This window comes from Athene noctua, chromosome 16, assembly GCF_965140245.1.
Source record: "Athene noctua chromosome 16, bAthNoc1.hap1.1, whole genome shotgun sequence".
Classification (NCBI taxonomy): Eukaryota; Metazoa; Chordata; class Aves; order Strigiformes; family Strigidae; genus Athene; species Athene noctua.
Window position 1 is genome coordinate 14,065,160 of NC_134052.1, and position 20,828 is coordinate 14,085,987.

Genomic DNA, 20,828 nt, shown 5'->3' on the forward strand with positions numbered 1-20,828 from the left:
ACAAGAAGAGAGCAGTGCATCCCCAGCTCTGCTTTTGCTTGAAGGGAAATATGGATTAAAACCTTGCAGGGAGCAGAATTGAAGGCAAGAAGAGATACTTTTGCCATTCATTACATTATCCCACACCAGGAAAGGAACTTCACACATCCTTCAGGCCTCGCACTAACAGTAGGGAGGGCAGAGGTGTGATGATAGATAGAATGTTTTCCTTTGGCAGGGATAAACCTCTGCCTGCTCCAAGGCCAGGGTTTGCAGGGGGTCTGGCGTGGACCAGCAGTCCGTGTCCAGCTCTGTAAAAGTGATGTGAAGACAGAAGGTAGAACCTGCCCGGACAAAAAGCTTTCTAAAAAAAGACAGGAGAGGTTGACCCCTTTCCTTATGGAGTAAGACAAGAATTTCTTTTAATTTCTCCTTCACAAGAAGTGACCTGCACTTCTGCATGGGGAATGGCAAGGCTGCATCGCAGAAGATGAGCTCTTTGCTCAAACCCAGGTCTATGAGAAACAGAACCCAGCAGAGCTATCTGCCTGTAACAGTGAGTGTGCTTCACATGTGGCTGAGACAGACTTGCCAACAAATTAATGGAATTTGTTTAGTTAGCTCATAGGAATATACTGCCGAGGCATTTATGGATGGGAGCACCCAGCCCATTTTTTGGGTGGCTGGTACCCTTCTAAGGCACTTTTATGGAAGAAGAGATTTGGCTGGTACAAATTGCACCAGCCTGTAAATCAACAGCCACATTGATTCCAGGTAGCTGATATTTCAGTGTGTAATTAAATTTTATTTTTTTTTAAACTATATCTCTTGATATTCCCTGCCAGTACTTGGCATGGAGGGAAAGTGGAGGAGGCAGCACATGGAGCACTTAGGAAAAGCAGCACATGGAGCGCTCTGCTGGGACAGAGCAGAGAGATGCAATACTCTCCTTGCTAGCAGCGTGCTTGTGCATCGCCTGGGTGCAGAAACATGAGGCAACAGAACCCAAACCAGAGCATTTCTAGAGACAGTTATTGATATAAACATGCACATCCACACTGTAAAATTAGACCAGTAGATAGGTATCTTGCCCGTGAGGATAAAAATTGCTTTGCACAAGGCCAAAATGAATTTATAGGACCAGGAAGGGACAATAACTTCATTATAGACAAAGATCCCAAAGGAATTCACTTGCTGCCTCTGTGGGGGAAGTGCTTTAGTCCAGGAGCTTGGCTCTGTGCTTGGACCACGGGTCCATAAGCTCCCCCCAACTCGGGGGTTGAGCAATAGGTACCCCGGTACCCAGGAGAAGGCCTGCATCCCAGCTGCTGCTCTCCTTCAGACACCAGCACAACCCATCACTTATTTCATGTCCCACTTTCCTTCTTTGGGATAAAATACCCTTGATCCATCCCAAGAACCCATCCAAGGCTCTGGAACAATGGGTGGGAGCAGCTGGGAAGACCAACCCTGACAACCCCCTCTAGGCTAACAGAAATTTCATAACAGAAGCTTTCAAATGAAAGGAACATTGGTGTTAAAGAGATTATTAGTCATTCTTTAAACTAGTGTGGGATGAGTGCCACAAAACATTTTTCTCCAAATTTGTATGAATAATATGACTAAATAAATCTGATTCTGCTTAGTCTTCCGTGATGACCCTATCGTATGGATTTAGGAGGAGGAAATTTTGGGTGAGTATGGACTCTTAGCGGATGGCTGTAGAAAGTTCACTATTTGCATGCAGAGATGATTTGATTGACTGCAGGATTAGATGTCTTGCATCAGATAGACAAGCAGTCTGCAGCACCTCGGTGAACACAGAGACCACTGGCTGTTGGGAACCAGGTACCCGACATCTGCTAATGAATAGGACAAATTATGGCCGTCTTTGGTAAATTAGTGACTCCCTGAGTGGGATTGTCCTTAAATCTCCTCTATGCCTTTGCAAAAAATTTATCATGAAGACGAATGGGTGGACAAACAGCTCACTGGAGTTTTACAGGGTGGCCGGCTGGCTCCATACCCTGGAGGGTAACCCCACCACAGACCACTCATCCTCGGGGGGACCTTTCATCTGGGGGATCCCCTTGTCACTCTCAGCATCACTGTGGCAAACCCACAGCCCCTGCCACAGGGCAGCTCAGAGAGGATTCCACATCCCCAAATCTGAGGATACAGGGATAAGAGAAAAGTCACTGGCAGGGACCAAAACAAAGCAACTCGCTGCTGTCGCTGCTGTGCCATGGCACTGAGGGTGTCCCAGGCAGATCAGGGCACAGGTAGATATTTTTAGGTGGTTTTTTCCCCTCCTTCAGATGCATTTCTGCAGGTGAGTGGGTATTTGGGGACCAGAGGGACATATGGATGTCCAAGAGGGATGAAGCAGCATCCCTGGTGCCTCTCTTCTCCCCGGGGGAGGGAGGGGGGGGTGGGGGTGTTAGTGCCCGGACCCCCCTACCAGCCCCTTACCCAGCTTGCAGCCATGTCCCTGTGTCCGACTTTGCGAGGGATGGAGGGGGGGGGGGGGGGGGGGGGGGTTGGGTGTCCCCCAATGGGGAGGGGCTCTGCAGCCCAGCCCGGGACGCGCCTCCTCCCTCCTCCCCTCCCCTCCCCTCCCCGGGTCCCGGTTTGGGGACCGAGCTGGCGTTATAAACCCCACCTGGGCGGCGGGGAGTGGGGAGGGGGCCGAGCCGAGGGGCCGCCCCCCCGGGGCCGGGGGAAGGCAGGGCCAGCGCCGGCGGGGGCTGCGCGGTCGCAAGCGGAGCGGCGTCTCCCTGCGCGGCTGTGGGAGGCGGGCGGGGGTGCGGGTGTGGGGGGGCGTGCGGGTGTGTGCGGGGAGGCTCCTGCCCTGCCAGGGCACATCTGGGCTCCGGGGAGCTGCAGGGAGGAGAGAGCCGGAGCTGCGGGCTGCTCCGAGCCGAGGCTGCTCCGGGCGGAGGTGGGAGGGGGGTGCGGGGGGGGTGTATGTGTGTGTGTGTCTCACACACGCACACGCACACGCACGGCAGCCCGGGAGCGGCAGGCGCCTCCTCCCCGCTGCATTAAAACGAGCCAAGTTTCCACGCCGGGGGCAGCGGCACGTCGGGGCGCGGCGGCGGCGGGTCCCAGCCCGGGGGTCCCGGGGATGCACCTGAACGCCACGGCCCCGGCCGTGCCGGGGGGGCCCCTCCACCTGCACCCCGGCGGCTATGCCAACGCCTCCAACCGCTCCGACCTGCTCCCCAAAGGGCCCGACGAGGAGGACCTGGACGTCAACACCGACATCTACTCCAAAGTGATGGTGACCGTCATCTACTTGGCTCTTTTCTTGGTGGGCACCGTGGGCAACTCCATCACGGCGTACACGCTGGTGCGCAAGAAGTCGCTGCAGAACCTGCAGAGCACCGTGCACTACCACCTGGCCAGCCTCGCCTTCTCCGACCTCCTCATCTTCCTCCTCTGTATGCCCATCGAGCTCTACAACTTCATCTGGGTCCACCACCCCTGGGCTTTCGGGGGGGCCGTCTGCAAGGGCTACTACTTCCTCCGGGACGCCTGCACCTACGCCACGGCGCTCAACATCGCCAGCCTCAGCGTGGAGCGCTACATGGCCATCTGCCACCCCTTCAAAGCCAAGAGCATCATGTCCCGCAGCCGCACCAAGAAGTTCATCAGCTGCATCTGGATCGCCTCCTTCCTCCTCGCCATCCCCATGATCTTCACCATGGGGGAGATCTACGGCAAGGACCAGGATCCCGACTCCCTCATCTGCACCACCATCGTGGACGCCTCCACGCTGAAGACGGTCATCCAGGTGAGGATCCCGGTGGCCGGGACTCCCCAGGCAGTCGCCTCCTTCCCCGGCCTCCGGTGGCCAAACTTTGCGGCGACGGGCGGGGCAGGAGCGGGGGGACCGGCTCGGGATGGGGGGGTGTCCCGGGCAGCCCTGACGGGGCGGACCGACCCGGGGTGCGGGTAGGCGGGATTGGGGGGGGTGGGGGGGTGTCTCGTCTCCGCTTGCTGAGCCCCCCCGCGCCCCCCCTCCCCAGCCCCACAGCGCCGGGCTGAGACCCTGCACCGGGGTAAATCCTGCACCGAGGTTAATCTGGGCCGGTGTAAACCACCACCCCACCACCACCACCACCACCCCCCCGAAACTCGTCTCCCAGAGCGACCGGTGCCCGCAGCCCCGTCCAGCCCGGACCGGGTGCCCCGTGTCCGCAGACCCCCGGGCTCTGCCGTGCCGCCGCCGTCTCGGACCGGGGATGCTCGGGTCCTCCCGAATGTGGCAGTTCATGGCCAGAAATCCCACAAATCTCCCCCCTTTCTGTGTATCTTCTGCATCTCCTTTCCTTCTGCTGGAAAGCGGCCAGCAAGATCCAGGGAAATAAACCCATCTCCCTCTCTCCCAGTTTCTTGGGTTTGATCCGGAGCCCGTTTCCTCTGCGTAGCGACAAATCCTAATTTCAGAAAGTTTGGGGGACAAGGTGTAGCATAGACATCCAAAAAAAGAATTGCATCTTCAAAGCCAGAGGCGGGTATTTTTGCTGTTTTGGGGAAATCCATAGCTGGCTTAACTAGCAGACCCCTCCTGACTTCAGAAGGGTTTGGCTGGTCTCCACACGCTGCTTAATCTCACACGCCCATGCGTGGAAAGGATTTCAGCATCACACTTGCAGCGCTCCAGTGCTCTGAGGAGTTGAGGCATTTGTTTACTGGAGCATTAGGCTTGAAAAATGTAAGAGACATGGAAGGAAAGACAGAAAGAGCAAGGCACCAATCTCCATCATCCCTTTGCTGCCAGGCTCGCGTGTGGTAGCTTCTCAATCTTTTATTTTGAACACGAGTTTCAGTGGGTTTAATCAGCGACCAATTAGAATTTAAAACTGCATGGTGTACTGAAGCCTTTGAAGTGTTCCCACGGTTAAAGGGAGGGAACTTAAATGGAAACAAATCAGAACCATTTCTCCCACTAAAAGCAGGCGAGCGTACATGCAGTTAGATTTAAGCCCAGAGCTTGGAGATGTTTAGACACGTCTCACCAAGTTTCCCCCGTACTGATCCAGTAAACCAAAATCCAGCCCCACAGAAGCCCTGGGTTCCCTCTGCGTTTTGTCTTAATACCTAACTTTCCCCTTGAGATGGGGGGGGGGGGGAGGCTGTATTTCTCCTGTAGGTGCTTTGTAGATTTTTGTCAGTGGCAGCCCAGTGTACTTAACCCAAATTTTCTACTCTCTAAGGAGACGTGAGCCATCTGATTTGAGAACAATGTGGCTGAAATGCATTATTTCCAGTCATCTTCCTTTTAGGATTAAACTGATGCTCATTGTTACCACAATAGGTCTAAACCCAGAGGATTATTTCCTATCCGTGTCTTTGGAGATTACAGTTTAAACAATTCTCAACATATTTTACAGTCTTGCTATTATTCAGACTATTCCTTATCCTGTTAACTAAGTAAGAAGTAGACAGACATGAATGCACAGTATGGGAAGCTCACCTGTGGGCTTTTCCTCATGTTAGTGGTTTTTTTTTCCCTTTTTTTTTTTTTTTTTCTATTTCACTTGCTAATTAATTTAAAAGTAAAGAGGCAGCTGTTGGGAGGCGAAATAAAACAAAAAAACACGAAAAAATCCAACCCTACCATACTGTTCCTTCTCAGGGGATCTGGCTACAAAAGTAGATTTGCTAAGATAGGAAGGTTGTTTAATGGCTTTGCTTCATTCCTCGGAGCAGAGGGAAGCGGCACACAACGTGATGCAGAGCCCGGCACCGGGGAAGGCTCCAGAGTGAATAAGCAAAGCAGCTGCAAGTCAGGTTTTATGTGTGTTAATGGAAACCTTTGCACAGCATCCGAGTGGGCATTCTCATGTTGTAAGCTGTGCAGAGGTTTAAAAAAAAAAAAAAAAAAGACAAATCATGGAAGACCTGTGAAAGAAAGGGCAGCGGTAATGTGGTGAGTGACACGCAGAGGTCTTGCCGGTCGGAAATTTGGAGCCCTGGTCTTTCGCAGGGGATTCAAGCTGCTTTAGAGCAGGTCTTTGCATCTCTGCATTCATTTTCTGTCTTTAAATTAAGCAGAGCAATGATGCGCTTGCTTGAGCTGGCAAATCACTTGTAATAAATCACTCAACATATTTCACTCCTCTTCCTGTTTGGCAAAGTGTCTAAAGCATATCGGGATTTTTTTTTTATTTTTTTTTTTTGGAAGCCATTAGTTCTTCAAGAGGTTTTATTTGTTGACTGATTGAAAGCCAGTCCCAGAACAGAGCAATTGTAACCATTTATAGACTCGGAGCCCAGTGTGAGCCACGGTTCTGCTGGGATCGCTGCAGGAGAACGCTCCTCCCTGGACAGGAACAAGCTTTGCGGGTTGAATATTTAAGCATATTAATTTAACATCTCTCTCCGTGCCAAAGTGCCTCACTATTTGCTTTGAATATTGAAGTTTTAATGGACATTTCCAAGTGAAACTAGACTCCGTGTGAACAGTCAGGTTTTCTTATAAGAAGAAAATGAGTAACTACTCAAACAACACTCGGCGTATTTGATTCTTGCTCATATTACTTAACTTGAACCACTTAAGCTCCACAACAACTGTAAGATGTAATTATTAGTATTATTCTAGTAATTGGAGATTGCTCAGCGCAGCACACAATGATAAGCAGGACAAGCAATAACTGAGATGTTTTGCAGGGTGTCACTGTGTGTCACCACAATCATTATGGCCGGACACCACACATCTTGCTCCGTGCCATGAAGATGTAAGATTCTGATACTTAATTCTTTGAACAGTACTACTTTATCACTATCCTTTCAGCCGCTTAAATCGGACTGTGAATCTGGTTTATCACATATTCTTCATTGCCAAGCTCTGCCTGTTACTTCTGTCAGTCAGGGACGTCTGGTTTGAATACTGGCATCAGCATGGGATCTGGTAGCAGGAATAAGTCCATTATAGCCACATTATTTAGGTCTAGTTAACACTTTAACTGGCAGACATCCTCTAAAACACACCGCAGCCTATTTTAAGGTTTCCTTCCACATAAATTAAACAGCTCTTAAAGCCGTCCTCATACAAGTGAATTCACGTTTTCGTGCCACTTGAGCTGGAGGAGGTTTTAAAAGCCGCTCATTGTGGCAGCAACAGGTAAGAGAGCACCGAAGCAGAATGAGATGTTTCCCCTGTTCACTTGAGGGTCAGTACCAGTGGGTTTGGCTCCTTCACACCTTGCTGTTGGCTCTGGGGCCAGCTCCCCTGAAACAGCAGCTGGCCGAGTGCCCCATCCCACCGCCTGCAGCCCTGTGTGCCCTTAGCATCATACATTCTCAGCCCTGTTTTCCAAAGAGCTCTGAATTTTAATGGCCAGAGGGCTGTGCAAATCGATTTTTCTTTATTGCTTCTTACTTTCTTACCTTCCTACCTTTTTTATGGAGAGGTCCTTAGTAGACCTGGGGTAAGAGGGAAAGTTGAAAGAAATACCTACAGTCCTGGTGCACCATCAGCCCCAGCACGCAGAGTCAGGCAACTCCTCGACCTAAAATACCAGGATTATATCTGAGCCTAGATTGGGCACACGTGTGAGTGGAGCCTGGGTGTGGGCAGCTCTCTGGCACCCCGTAATTCACGGGAGAGAAAGAAACGTGTTTTCCTGCTGGCATGGCAGTCTGGCTTGGATGGCTCTGCTGAAAAATGTCCCCTAAGTTATGGCAAGTGCCTGGGTAGATAGTGTCTGACACATGCTAATGTTTTATTTGCACGGACAGCTGGTGTGAACCCATTTATTAAAACACATGGCAGCAGGCCCTGCGCCTCCATAAACTGTCACAGCTCCATCAGCTCCAAGTTGCTCATTTGATGGGGCAACTTTTTGGGAAGCACACTGGGATCTTCTCTGGCCCTCCTCACAGGGTCGGGTGGCAGCTCTTCGCCGTGGTTCTGCTCTGCATCAGCCCACCCTTGGGTGGCTGCAGCTCGCCCAGCCCTCCACATCCCTTGTTTATTATGTTTTATGAACTCTGCTCATAGTTCGGATGATTTGTAGAGTAAATAACTCTGCACGTGAAACAACCGCTTGCCCAAGGAGGTCCTCTGCTTTATTTCTTCCAACATTTCTTCTTGCAAGGCCTTTGGCAGAAGGTGCCAAAGAGCTTTAGGTCTGAAGGGGATGGGAAGGAAGGACCAGGCACATGGTGGAGACACACGGTGCAGCCTGGCCCTTCAGCATCCATTACCACGCTCTCTGCACACTCCTCCAAGAACATCTATTCAGTTCTCATTTGTCTGAGGAGCCCACAAAGTTATTAATTCCATGCACGATGTTGCCAACACTCCCTCACACCTTCCTTTGGTGAGGAGCACCTCGGCAGGGCGGTGCAATGAGCTATCTGCCGCGGTGGCACACGGTTGGTGCTGTGGATGGCAGGGCTCTGCCCACTGGCAGATTGGTGCTGCCATGTCAATAAACATGACAAGCATCTCTCTGTAGTACATGAAAATAGCAACCCATAAAACCAAATGGCTGAATTCTCTCCAGGTTTGCTGGCAAATCATATCCAGGATTAGTCAATGGCTTCAGTTCAGGAATCCTGCATTTATAGTGATGTTGACTAAAGGAATTGAAGCTGGTTTATTTTCCTTAGGGCACAGCCAAATTCCTACTATGGCTTTTAATAACAGCGCTGTTTTAAATCATTCACTACAGCTCCATGCAGTGATAATCCCATCCATTGGGCCTGGCTGATAAGTGTCTTGGCTACACACACAGGATCTCTGCCCGTCAGAGAATCCCACACCCGGGGGCCTCTAACCCCTCCAGCAGCACGACAGTTCGGCACTTCTGTGGCAGGACTTGCCCCACAAAAGGTGTCCTGGGAGGTCCGATGCTGCCAGCCCCTTGATTAGACAAGAAAATGAAGATGTTGGTGTTTAAATGTGCCTGGATCTGTCCCCACAGTGATGGAGAGGGACACCTGCCCCAGTGGTGATGCCCATCTCTGGTGGTGTGAGCATCCCTAAAAAGCTGCCTTTTTTCCACAGGGAACCCAGGGCTTTAATTCAGCATATGCACAACAGCCTAGCCTGCCTAATCCCAGCCCATTTACACTGTGGTCCGTCTTGCAGCTAGATCTAAATTAAATAAGCTCTTCTGTTCATTGCTTTACATAACCACTTGGCCTGCTGTGTTTTGCCAGTTCTTACATAATTTCTTCTTTTCTTTTCTTTTTTTTTTTCCCAATTGATTTTAATTCACTTGATTTGTTTTTCCCTCCCCCATCCTGAGATGTCAGCTGGAGGGGTAATAAAAGAAGGAGGAAATGTGGCCAATCAATTTAGCTCTTCAGTTTTCCTCTTATCAGTTTGTAAAGGCAGAAGAGACGAAGGTAATCTAGTGGTTCCTCTTCCCAGAGAAAAAAAAAAAACAACCAAACAACAAAACCTTCAGCTGCCTTTAATCTTCTTCCAGATCATTTCAAACAGCTATTTGATTGTCATCTCCCTGTTTCCCCCCTCCTTTCCTTAAAGGGTTTTGCTGTTGTCTCTGTACAGCATCTGCATGAGACTCACAGATTGCACTTTTGCTTCCTGACGTTGAGAATCACTTCTGTGTCCTGCCCGAGGCGCGCGTGATGGGCAGCATCCCACCATGGGATACGTGGGTGCCTGGGCAGAGGACAGAGTGGCCTTTGGACTTTGATGGTGTCGCCATCGTGTTTTCTCTACTGTGAAATTACGCCTTGCTGAGGGGCACAGGACAGCGGGTGAGCAAAGGTATCTGGGGAGCGTGGTGGGGTCCAGGGCTGATGAGGTGGGAAAGTCTGATTGTTGTGGCCATCTAGCCCTAAAGCAGATAACATTAGATGCCTAAACCAACAGTCCCAGTGCTGACACCCTTCCTTTCTCTCGCATTAAGCAGATGAAGCCGAGTTATCACATTCCCAATCTGTCTGGTTGCTCGCTGGTATAAGCCACTTGCTCCAATGTGAAGCTGGAGATGCTTCCAATACCCATCTCCCCCATAGCTCCATACCCCACGTCCCTCTCACAGCGGTCAGGACCTTCAATCTGGCATGGTAGAGAAAAGTTGATTATAAATTCTGAGCTTTCTTGGCCTTTTCCCTAACTTCTGTACACATATGAGCACCCTGCAGTTGGTGGTTTTGTGTGACCATCTGAGACCAGTCCAGTCTTGGCTGCTGGCCCCCGTCACCCTCTGTAAGGACACGTCTGAGCAGGGCACCTGGCCAAGCCCATCTCCTGGTTTCATGAAGAGCTGCCTTTCTCCGAGTGATAAATGTTGCTGCCTTTGTTATGGCATTTGAGTTGATATTTTAAAAAATCCCTTACAAATTTTTAAGTGTCCTCGCTAGCCCCAGACTTCCTTGAACTGCAAGCCAAGAGCACTTTACATCATCACTAATGCTGGTCTAGCATCACGAAACCGGTGGTCCAGCAGCTCCCCTTCACACGTGAAATGCTGGGGTTTCAACCCCAAGCCCCAAATTCAGGTTGACATATGGGTGATTCCCACAGCCCTTCACAAAGGGGGGGTGAATTTCCCTTTAGGCTTCCCCCCAGGGTGGTGCCGGCCTGGCAGACAGAGCCATTGGGTAAAGGAGCCCCAGGGGTCCCACACTGAGTAACCCAAGGTCAGGTGTCCCCCGAGGGATAACAGCTGGGACCCCTGGCAGGAGGGGCAGTGTCTGTGTGTGAGGTGGATGCCCTGTGCAGAGTTCCCTGCTGGGGAAGGACCTCCCGCCTCCCTGGGACTGGGTCCAGTCAGGTCTGGCCTTTGTAAACGCGGGCTGTGTAGAGATTCAGTCTGTGGCTTCCCTGGTCTGATGTGTTTGGCTTGTTGACTCGGTTGTCTCCCGTCCCTTCTATGGGAGACTGCATGTCACCATTTATTGCACCCATTGTTGGTCGTGCGGTGTCGTTGTTGGGGTCAGTGGGATTGATGTCGATTATGTATAATCTGAATGACTTGTTTGTACCCCCAGCGCTCGCCCATGTACTGACCCTTCTGTGTCAAATACAATTTGGTTATTGGTTCATTATGCTGGCTGTGTCCTTTATGCTAGGCCTGGTAACTAGTAGAACACCACGCGAGGGAGAGTGGGGCTCCTTGAGCATGGCTGGGCATCACTTCCATCTCGCTTCCTGGGGTGCAGGTGGCACCAAGCACAGGGGCTGCTCTTTGGCGGTGAATTAAGGGTGAATACTGTAAGGCTGCAGCCTGGAGGGTGGCAGGATGTGCCTTGGAGGATGAGGGACAGGACAACTGTGCTCGCATGAGCCCTGCCATGGGAAGGGACCTGAGCCCAGAAATCTGTCATCACCCCTGCTCCTACCAGGACAGAGGATGCTGTGGGACAGGGCAGTACCTTGCCAGGGAATGTTGCTCTCATCCCTGGCCTTCGGAGAAGATGCATCTGGCAGGCTGGAGGAGCCAGTCACCCGCAGGTGGTTCGAACATGTGAGATTTGCCTCTTGTTTGCTGTGGCTTTTTCACGTCAATAATTCTCAGTGCGGAGTGCGCTGTCGGGCACGGCTTCATGGGGGCTTTTTTTACCAAAGGAAAAAAAACATAGAATGAACAGGATCTTTTTAACTGAACTCTTTTTTTGAGAGAGAAAGTTCAGTGAGGCTTCTTTGGAGCTTTTAAGTTCACAGGGACTAAAGACAATTGTCAGTTGAAGACAGAAATCAAAGGTGAGATTTGCCTAGTGGAAATGGGAAGGAAAAAAAATATAAACTTTCACAATGTCTTTGGTATCTGAAGGGGGGGAAAAAGCATCTGCTTTATGCAAAGTACTCATGAAAAAGCTGCGAGTACCTCTAAACTATAAAGCCACACACAGAGCAAAAAGCATATTCAGTATCAGTAAATCAGAGAGGCATCAGTGTGACAGTTAAGCCAGAGGACATGCTCTGGGTTTGGTGGCATTGCTCCTGCCTGTGTTGCTGGCTCTGGCAGAGCAGCCCCTTGCCATCCTCATGGGCAGCCTCCCCGCCTGCCAGCTCCCTCCACGATTTACACCCATCCTGTGGATATACATCACCCCAGATGTTGAATCCTGTGCAGTAAATCTCCCTTTATAAAACCTTCCAGATGTCTCTTTGTCAAGTGAATTCCTAAATATTTAAAAGAAGAACAGGCAGCCTAAACAAGACTGGGTATGTAGCCTGACTTCAGCAACATTTCCCCTTCTCCTTGCAAATACCCTCTGGTACTTTTCTGCCAATTGTTACTCCCTCTAAATAACAAAGACTAAATTTTGGGCCACTGCTATTAGAGCCAACTTGCACTCCTGAAGTAAATGGTTTACCTTGCTTCAAGAGATCTGTTCCTCCTCTAGAGGAGATGAAGGAGGTCAGCAAACATTCCCTTAGGACATGGTATGCCCAGCAAGAGGCTCCTGGGATCCTGGAAGCTGTCTGAGGACCTGCTGTTCAGGGTCTGAGGGTGGATCTGGTTCAATCTTTCCATGCCTCCCCACTTGCTGCGAGATCACGCTTCAGTACAACACTTCGGATGCGCCAACAAGGCCTCCCTCCTGCCAACACCAGTTGTGTTTGGAACTGCCCTATGTTGAAACAGCATAAGTTGTCCTGGTACTGTTCCTTCGGGGCCAATGAAAACCCGCTGTCCCCTTGCATGGAGTCTGCAGGATGATTTCCATTGCAAGAGAAAGGTCTAATCTCTGGCAGACACTGGCTTACAGAGCCAATGCACAGACCTCTATTTTCTGAGTAGGACTCCAGGAGAAAGTGACGGTCCATTTGCTCAGGTTTCTGCCATGAAATGGATGTGCTGGTTGCCTGGGCAACTCCGGTCTGCTGGTGGCTCCTCTCCTGCCCTTCCTTGCAGGCTCAGCCTGATGGAAGCTCACCCACTGCCTCAGCGATGCTGCTCAAGGCTTTGCGTGATGTCTAGCAGCAGGAGGAGCAACCTTATCCCTTAACCATCATCTCATTTTCTCCCTCCTTTAACCTTGAAGAAAGGGGTCTACCAACTCAACAGCTTCACCCAGACCTGCAGAGCAAAGACCTGCTGCGTATCAGCCATGAACGCTTTGATGCAGGATGGCATTTAGCTCAACAGACCCTTATTTTTGATCAGAACTCCAAGGAGCTAATTAATACAGTCATTGCAATGCCACATCCTATTAATTGTAACATAATCAAGAGCAATGCAGGTCTGCAGTGCTGAACGGAATAAATGTGGTCTCAGTACTTGGTAGGACTGTCGTATCATCTTGTTCCCTCAGAGAACTTGTTCAATAAGTCCGTAACTATTTGAGTATCTTCAATACCAAATTAACCTGCTTTTCCTTCTTACTCTATATTTTTTTCTAAACCATCTTATAAAAATGCAACTCACACAGCCACTGGGAAAGTTTAGCTCATTGCTCACGTCACTATTGATTCCTCCTACAAAGACCTTACATTTTATACTCACAGGGACAATTCATACATTTTAATATACTGGTTTTATTCAAAAGAGAAACTCACAGGAATGAGTTTCCCTCCCCAAAGCCCACTTTCCTTTTTCTTTATTGCTGTCAGTCATGGGCTTATGACACTGTCAAACTTACTTGTTCTTTAACTGCAGGTGTGTGAAATGTGATAAAGCACTGGAGGAGGAAGGGGAAATACAGATTCAGACTAATAAATAGATATTTTCCCTGAAGATACAGTGATGGGGTGGTGTGTATGCCCTAAACACTTAATAGACATCAGTCACCAACCCAAGGGACAAACTCCACCCCAGACTTTGTCTCCTTCACACGGCTTTGGCAGCTCGCAGGTGATTCCTGACCAGCACAAGAGAGCTGCAGGATGGAAAAATCCCTTGAAAGGGAAAAAAAAAAAAGTGCAAAAATTTGTTCAGAAAGCATAACACAGTGCAGCAGCCCAAGTGGAGCAGGGCACACGGCCAGCCTTGGCAGTCCTGGTCCAGCCCAAGCCATCCCAGGAAACAAACCCTGTAACACCTGAGCCTCCGAGAGGCAGAGAGGAGCTGCGGTGGAGAAAGACACCGAGGAAAAGCAGCAATAAAGTAACTGATAAGTTCGCTACCCCTTTGGGATATGCTTTTTTTTCTCCCCTGAAAGTCTAATTGAATTTTCTTTGCCTCCATCCTCAGCAGTACAAGAGGAGGTACAGGCACAGCCTCATGCCTGCACAGTCATGGTGAAGAAAATCCATAAACAGAGGGTGGGGAGAGGGAGAGGAAAGCAAGGGGGTGGTTTTTGGTTTGGTTTTTTTTTTTTTTTTTTTTTGTAGCAGGTTGGGCTAGAGATGGATCAGTGGGCTGGGCAGCACAGGGCAGTCAGGAAGGCACAGAAATGTGGTGTGATGTGATGCTGCACTGTTCATGTACCCTCCTCCAAATAACTGCGGTCTAATTCGTGTCCTGGGGTGGAGGGATGTTTCACATCCCTGCTGCCATGCTCTTCTCTGCCACAGGTGCTGTGGCTATTCCCAGGGGCTAGTCCCAAGTCTGAGGCAAACCAGAACAACCCCAAACCCTTCTCACCTGTGCTCAGCATAAAATGGTCATTGCCACCTTGCCCTCCTCCAGCTCAGGGTCCAAACCAGGTGACATCCTCCTGAGCCACAGGTCACGGGGGCCAGCACAGCTCCCATTTCTTAATAGTTTTCAAACCACTTGACTGTAAAAATCACAGTCCTGGCAGCTGTGCTGCTGTGGCAAAGTTTTCAGGGAGCACAATATTTCTTAGGGTGATGGATATGTGTTTCCCAGGAGAAAAGCCACGGATCCCATTGCCCAAAATCTCCTGAATTTGGGCTGCTGACCGCCGAGGGGTCAGGTGGAAAGCAGGTGTCATTTGTGTTGCACTCATGCCCCTGGCCATGCTCGTGTCCTCACTGCTCTGAGCTCAGTCACGGGCAGAACACGCCAGGGAGAGGGAGAAGAGCTCAGCCCCTGAGATCTTCCCCAAAGGGCTTGTGCCGCAGGAGTCACGGTCCTGCTGCTGGAACACCCTGTGCTTACTCCAGGGATTTTAATTTTCATCATCAAAAGCTTCAGCTCTTTGACTTTTGTGCAGTTGAAGCCATCTATCACTTCATACACTCTGAGGCCAGGAGCAGTTTTCTTCAGTTATTTGTCTAAAATACGTCATGAATTAATCTCAGGGCAGTTTACCACAAACTTTTTTCCTTATTGCTAGAAGAGCAAGGCAGACTATGTTGCTATAATTAAGATGTTTATATATCAAATTAAAAGACCAATGCACTTGGGATTTTTTGCTGAACATCAGCTCCAGCAAACATATACATTATTCTGCCCGAGGCAAAGTGTCCACAGTACAGCCAGCACTACCAGAGTTTGGGCTGACACTACAAACCCCACCAAGGGAGTTAATTGTCCCCTCCAAATGAATTTTTCAGGGCACCAGCAATGGAACTTGCCACTATGGTTTCCTCCAGCAAGTCAGGCAGCCAACCAAATCTGTGCAGTCCACTGTTAACAGCTCTGACAGTCTGCAGTCAACAGTGGGACAGTGTTTGACTTAAATATGGCCTTTAATTTATTTATAACTGCATATCCAGCACTCAGTATCATATTTAATGCACATAATATTCAAGTGAAATCCCCACTGAGAGGCACATTATGAAGATTAACAGCCTGGCTTTTCTATTACTCCAGTTTATACGGTGCTGATTTGTGCTTGATGCTTTATAGGCAAGTGTTAAGAATGTTTGAATCGAGAAATCTGTATCTAAGACTGCCATTTTGCAAAAATCTGTGCCTGAAAGACTGCTTGTGGCTCCACGACTAAAGAAAAAGGCTGGAGGAATAAAAACCTTGGGGAAATGCTGACATCCAGGTAGGCGAGAACCTCGAAAGGTAATCTCTGCTGGTCACGCAATAGACCATCTGTGAGGGTTTTATTTCTTTTAATTATATAGCCCACTTTCCTTTTAAACAAGCTGTCAGGAAAATTAATCTCACCGAGTTTAAGATGACACTAAACATATTCTCATGCTCTGCAATTATCTGGAGCTGTTTTATTCCTTTGTGTCTTCATGCGATGAATTTGTCAGGTGTAATGCCATGGGCTCAGCACCTCATTATGGACTTTATTAATAGGTTTGGGTCTGATCTTCTGTCTGAGTCCTTCTCTGTCCCTCCCACCCTCTAAAGAACTGAACGCCTTACCCAAGGCACTGCCCAAATTCACTTCTCATGGAGGAGAAATGTGACCAACGTCACGTTGTGAAATGTGGCCAAACCCCGTTGCCAGGACAGGAATCAGTTTTGTTTTGCTTTTCACCACGGATCAGGCTCAGACTCCAGCTCTGCAGAGACTCGGGCTGCACCACACTGAATAATTCAAAAGGCCATTTGCAAGACGTTGGTTCTGCAACTTGTGTTGAGACTTGTTTTGGCTTCTGCTCTGCACGTTGCGGTCAAGGTGAGGTTCTGAGACACGTAAAGGAAAGACACAAAACTCAGGATCTAACCTGCTCCTTGGCTATTGCAGTTAAACAGCCATGGCCGTTTATACTGGGAACTGAGCCCCCAGCCCCTGTACACTCAGTCTTGCACAAACAACATTAAAGGATGATGCGTGGAGGTATTTAAAAGACGTGTAGATGTGGTGCTTAGGGATATGGTTCAGTGGTGGACTTGGCAGTGCTAGGTTAGTGGTTGGACTCGATGATCTTAAGGGTCTTTTCCAACCTAAATAATTCTATCATTCTATGTGCCAAAGAGCTTTACAGTCTAAATAATCACCGGAGTGATGCCACTCATTCCCTGTGGCATTGCACAGATAATTCTGTCACTAGTGTACCTGTTGCTAGCTAAGAGATTGCCTCTTGTAGCAAAGGGGAAGGGAAACCTCTCCTCCCTTTTCTCTAAGAGGTAGTCATGCAGTGGTGAGACCTTCTAAGGGGTATCAGAAGGGAATAACCAGCCCAGCTTTAACTGGAGACAAGTCAATGCTGTAGCAGCGTGGCCAGAAACACTCCCTGATCTGCTGGTTGTTTTCCAGGAGCATCCTGGAGCCAAGCAAATGTAACTTATTCTTTAGCGTCTAGTGAGAAAGGGGTTTCATTTGAAGATAGAGCACTAGCAGCTACAATAGCCATTTTTTCTGAAAGTCAAAGAAAATGGCAGAAGGCTATTAGACCTTCTAGCTCACTGCTAGGCGTGCTTTGGTTGGGAGCAGCAAAAAGCTCAGAGAATTTCCAATAAGAGCTCCATTATGGATGTATTTTCCTTTGATTCATCACCAAACCAGACTATGAGGGTCTCACTGACAACATATCTCAGGGCAGTGAAAACAAAACCACTGTTATCCGAATAAATGGACTTTTGCAAGGGGCCGGGACAGAGAGGTGGTAATAAAACACAAAGAGGCCGTGGCTCCCAGCCCCCAGCTGCCCAAGCTCAGCTCCCAACCACAAACCCACCCCATCTGCCTGCTCCTGTCAAATCCCATTGGGTCCTGTCTGTGCTTCCCACAGTCTTGCCCCATTTCACCGGGGTTTCAGCTTGGTGCAATCCCATAGCAACCTGCTCTTTAAACTCCCCCTCTCTAGGGTGGCTCCCCAGTGTATTAGGGGAAGGCTGGGACTGAAGGAGATGCTGGAAGCAAAAGGAGTATTTCAGGTTACAAGCACTGATAGGGCTTTAGGATAGAGTAGCAGAGCTGTATCAGAAGGAGCCACGCTGCTCCTTTATAAGAAAGAACAGACATCTAGTTCACGAGTGATATTAATGCTAGGGGTCCTCTAGGAAAAGAGAAGGAAGATGAAGGATGGCAGGAGCTATTTATTTCAAGAAAGAGATGCCAGGTGCATTACTGCTTGCCAGCTCTGTCTCTTCTAGCAAATGAGATCTTCCATCCCTGTCTCTCCCTGCCTAGCCTGAGTTCCTCTAAAAAGAGTTAGAGAGATGTGATCTGCAGGGAATGGCTGTATCACAGGGAGACGATGCGGGTCTTCCACTTTCATGAATACTTCTCTTTTCCCTCTTCCCCCCTCCCCTCTTATCCATGGAGACAGTTCAGGAAAGACTAACACATACATAGTGATGTTATAGCCAGAAATAAAGCTGGTTTGTGTCTTCATTACCTTGAAACAAGTATGTTTGGGAAAGGGAAAATTGCAGGGCATACTCTAGAGGTTTTCTCCTATTGTGTAGTGCTGTGCTAAATTCCATCCTTTAAATATTGTCCAGGAAAAAAATAAATTGCTTTTAAGGGCTCTCAGGGGCTTCCTCCCTCATTGTGAGGTTATGTCTCCTTGCTCTTGCACAAAACAAGTTCAAATGTTTGTTTTCTGCTCTGAAGGTTGCTGGTTTCTTCCCCGTGAAATAGTGGAAAACTGTGTTAAACTCATCAAGTATTTAGGGAAAAATGAAATTTACTCTGTTTCAATTAAAACAAACAAACAAAAAAAAAAGTAAAGCAATAAAAAAACCACCGGCAGCCTGTAAAAAGTGGAAGCAAAGAGACAAGGGAAGAAACAGGGCAAGAAATGACAGTTTTATATACCTCCTGCTGGGCAGTGATAGAAGAGGCCTTTGTGCCTGCAAAACAAAACTGGTCTTCTCTTAAAGCAACTATTGACTCAAACTCGACAACTGCAGCTGTGGCTTTGCACAGAAGCCATATGCCTACAAACAGACCGACTTCCTCGCATCTGCTCACCCCCACTCAGCCGGTGCCCCTGCCTCCGAGCTGAACTCAGCTCTTTGCAGAAGAGACAGGGACCGCTCTCCCTTGGTGCTGTAAATCAGAGCCGTGCCTCCAAATTCAGGAAAAAAAAAAAAATAAAAATCAGGTGATTTTTCAGGAGAAGGAGTTGGTTTGGTGATTCCCCCGACTTTTCCTATTTCCCATTTTACGGGGGTGGACCCGCGTGGCTGTGACGGGTGGCTTTTGCTGGGGGCTGTGTCTGGCAGGGTGCAATCCATGATTTTCCAGGCGGATTTGCACTAATGCCTTTCCTGAGCCACTCTCATAACAGAGAGCAGCTTGTTTTTAAGGCCATGCCTATCGATTTGACTGTAGAGATTATTTTGACTTGTGGCCTGTAGGTACTGTTGATACAAAATTAAAGCGCAGTGAAAATCCCCTGGGCATTAATTCTTTTTCAGCAACGGGCTTCTTTCCTCTCTGGGAGGTTGGTCCGCACCCCAGCGCCTTACACTAAAGGAAAACCTTGATAGTTAGCAGATTTCCCTCTATTTCTGTCCTACAAATCTCACACGAGCATATTTGCAAAACTTTATTGTGCCACGTGGAGCCATTGCATCCATTGTCTGGCTACTCCTCTCCAGACCCAGCATCCCCTTGGGAGTGGTGCTGCTCTTCTGCCAAGAGCTAGCCCGTGTCTGGAGCCTTTCAGGTCAGCATTTCGACAGCAGGGAAACCACTCAGGTGGAGAATGGGTCCTTCTGCCTGGCTGCTTTTATTTATAAACAGACACTGGTCCCAAATGCAGGGTTGGTGTTGCAGCGGGGCGAAGCTGGTTTCCTTCCTTGAAGCTGGGTGAGCCCGATGTTTTCAGCATCAAGCCTCTATGAGCTTCGTGAGGCTGCTTTTATTCTGCATGTGTGTTACACCAGCATATATATTGGCATAAATCATGGCCCCGTGGTAAATCAACAGGGAGATTCCTGGGAATCCCCTAGGAATGGGGTTGGCAATCAAAGACCCCTTCATGGGTGGTGAAGGGCTGTGCCCAGTGTCCCAGGAGTCTGATGGGAGAAAATCCCCCACCCTTTCTGGGAATGAACCTGATGAAAATTATTACCAGCAAACATCAAGGAATAAGCCATGAAAATTTACTTTCCAAGGTGGGACTGTGGTTATTTTGACAGTTTTCATACCTTAATTCGATATTCCATTGAAGCTTTGCAGGAGATAGAGAAGCATTCTCATAGAAAACAGGGCTTTTCTGTCCAGTCACAAAGAATGAATTGCAAAGATTGCTGAGGAAAGTAGAGTTATTATCCAAGGAGACAAGAAATTCAGCTGAATTGTGGCTGCCCCCTCCCTGGCAGTGTTCAAGGCCAGGTTGGATGGGGCTTCGAGCAACCTGATCTAGTGGAAGGTGGCCCTGCCCATGGCAGGGGGGTTGCAACTGGATGATCGTTAAGGTCCCATCCAACCCAAACCATTCTACGATTCTATGATTCTGTGAAAATAAGCATGACTTTTAAATTTATAATTCTAGCTGCAATTTGTCAGAAATCTGGCACCAGCCAAACTGATTGGGCTGGAAATGGGGCAATTCAACGATGAAATATGCATTGGTCACCGCTAAGAAACCATCTTGTTCCAAGATTTACTCAGAAAACACTTCCAGCTTCTCCTTCTGCTCGCAACATAGCGTTCAATGAAAATGGGATGGTTTTTAGGAACACATGGTTAAGGCAGTAACGTAGATATGAAATGAGGCTGCTGCCCTACCAGCTTCTCCAGCTGTTGGGTACAGTTTTAGGATTAAATAGTTTTAAGGTGAATGAGACAAGCTTGCCTGGAGCACCAGCATCAATCCACAGCAAAAATGGACTGATTAAATAAACAGAGATTTCCCTGGTTTTAGTGCTGTTTAGATAACTTTGAAATGCTTATTATTCAAAGTAAATGAATTACATAACCTTTTTCCCTATTTTTGGCTCAAGAAGGAGTCAGTGAATTTCCTTTTTCAGAGCAGAGCATTTGTGCTTTTTACCACGATTCAGGGAGCAGTTTTGTACTTTGAAACCGGTGCGCAGATGATTCACGGTGACACATTTTGTGTTGGCAACGGGCCTCGTCTCGAAAGCCTTGATACAAAGTGTGGTCCAGGCTTTGCCTCTCCAAAATTTGGGCTT

The 20,828-nt window shown here is 48.8% G+C and overlaps 1 protein-coding gene across 1 annotated transcript in view; it reads left to right on the plus strand.

Annotated features, from left to right (window-relative positions):
- Positions 1-3,083: 3,083 nt before the first annotated feature.
- The window catches only part of NTSR1 (neurotensin receptor 1), a 60,672-nt gene continuing 42,927 nt past the window's right edge, over positions 3,084-20,828 (plus strand). The window contains exon 1 of the mRNA XM_074920085.1: positions 3,084-3,775. Coding sequence (XP_074776186.1) covers positions 3,107-3,775 — 669 coding nt within the window. The 5' untranslated portion in view covers positions 3,084-3,106. The remainder of the gene's footprint in view (positions 3,776-20,828) is intronic.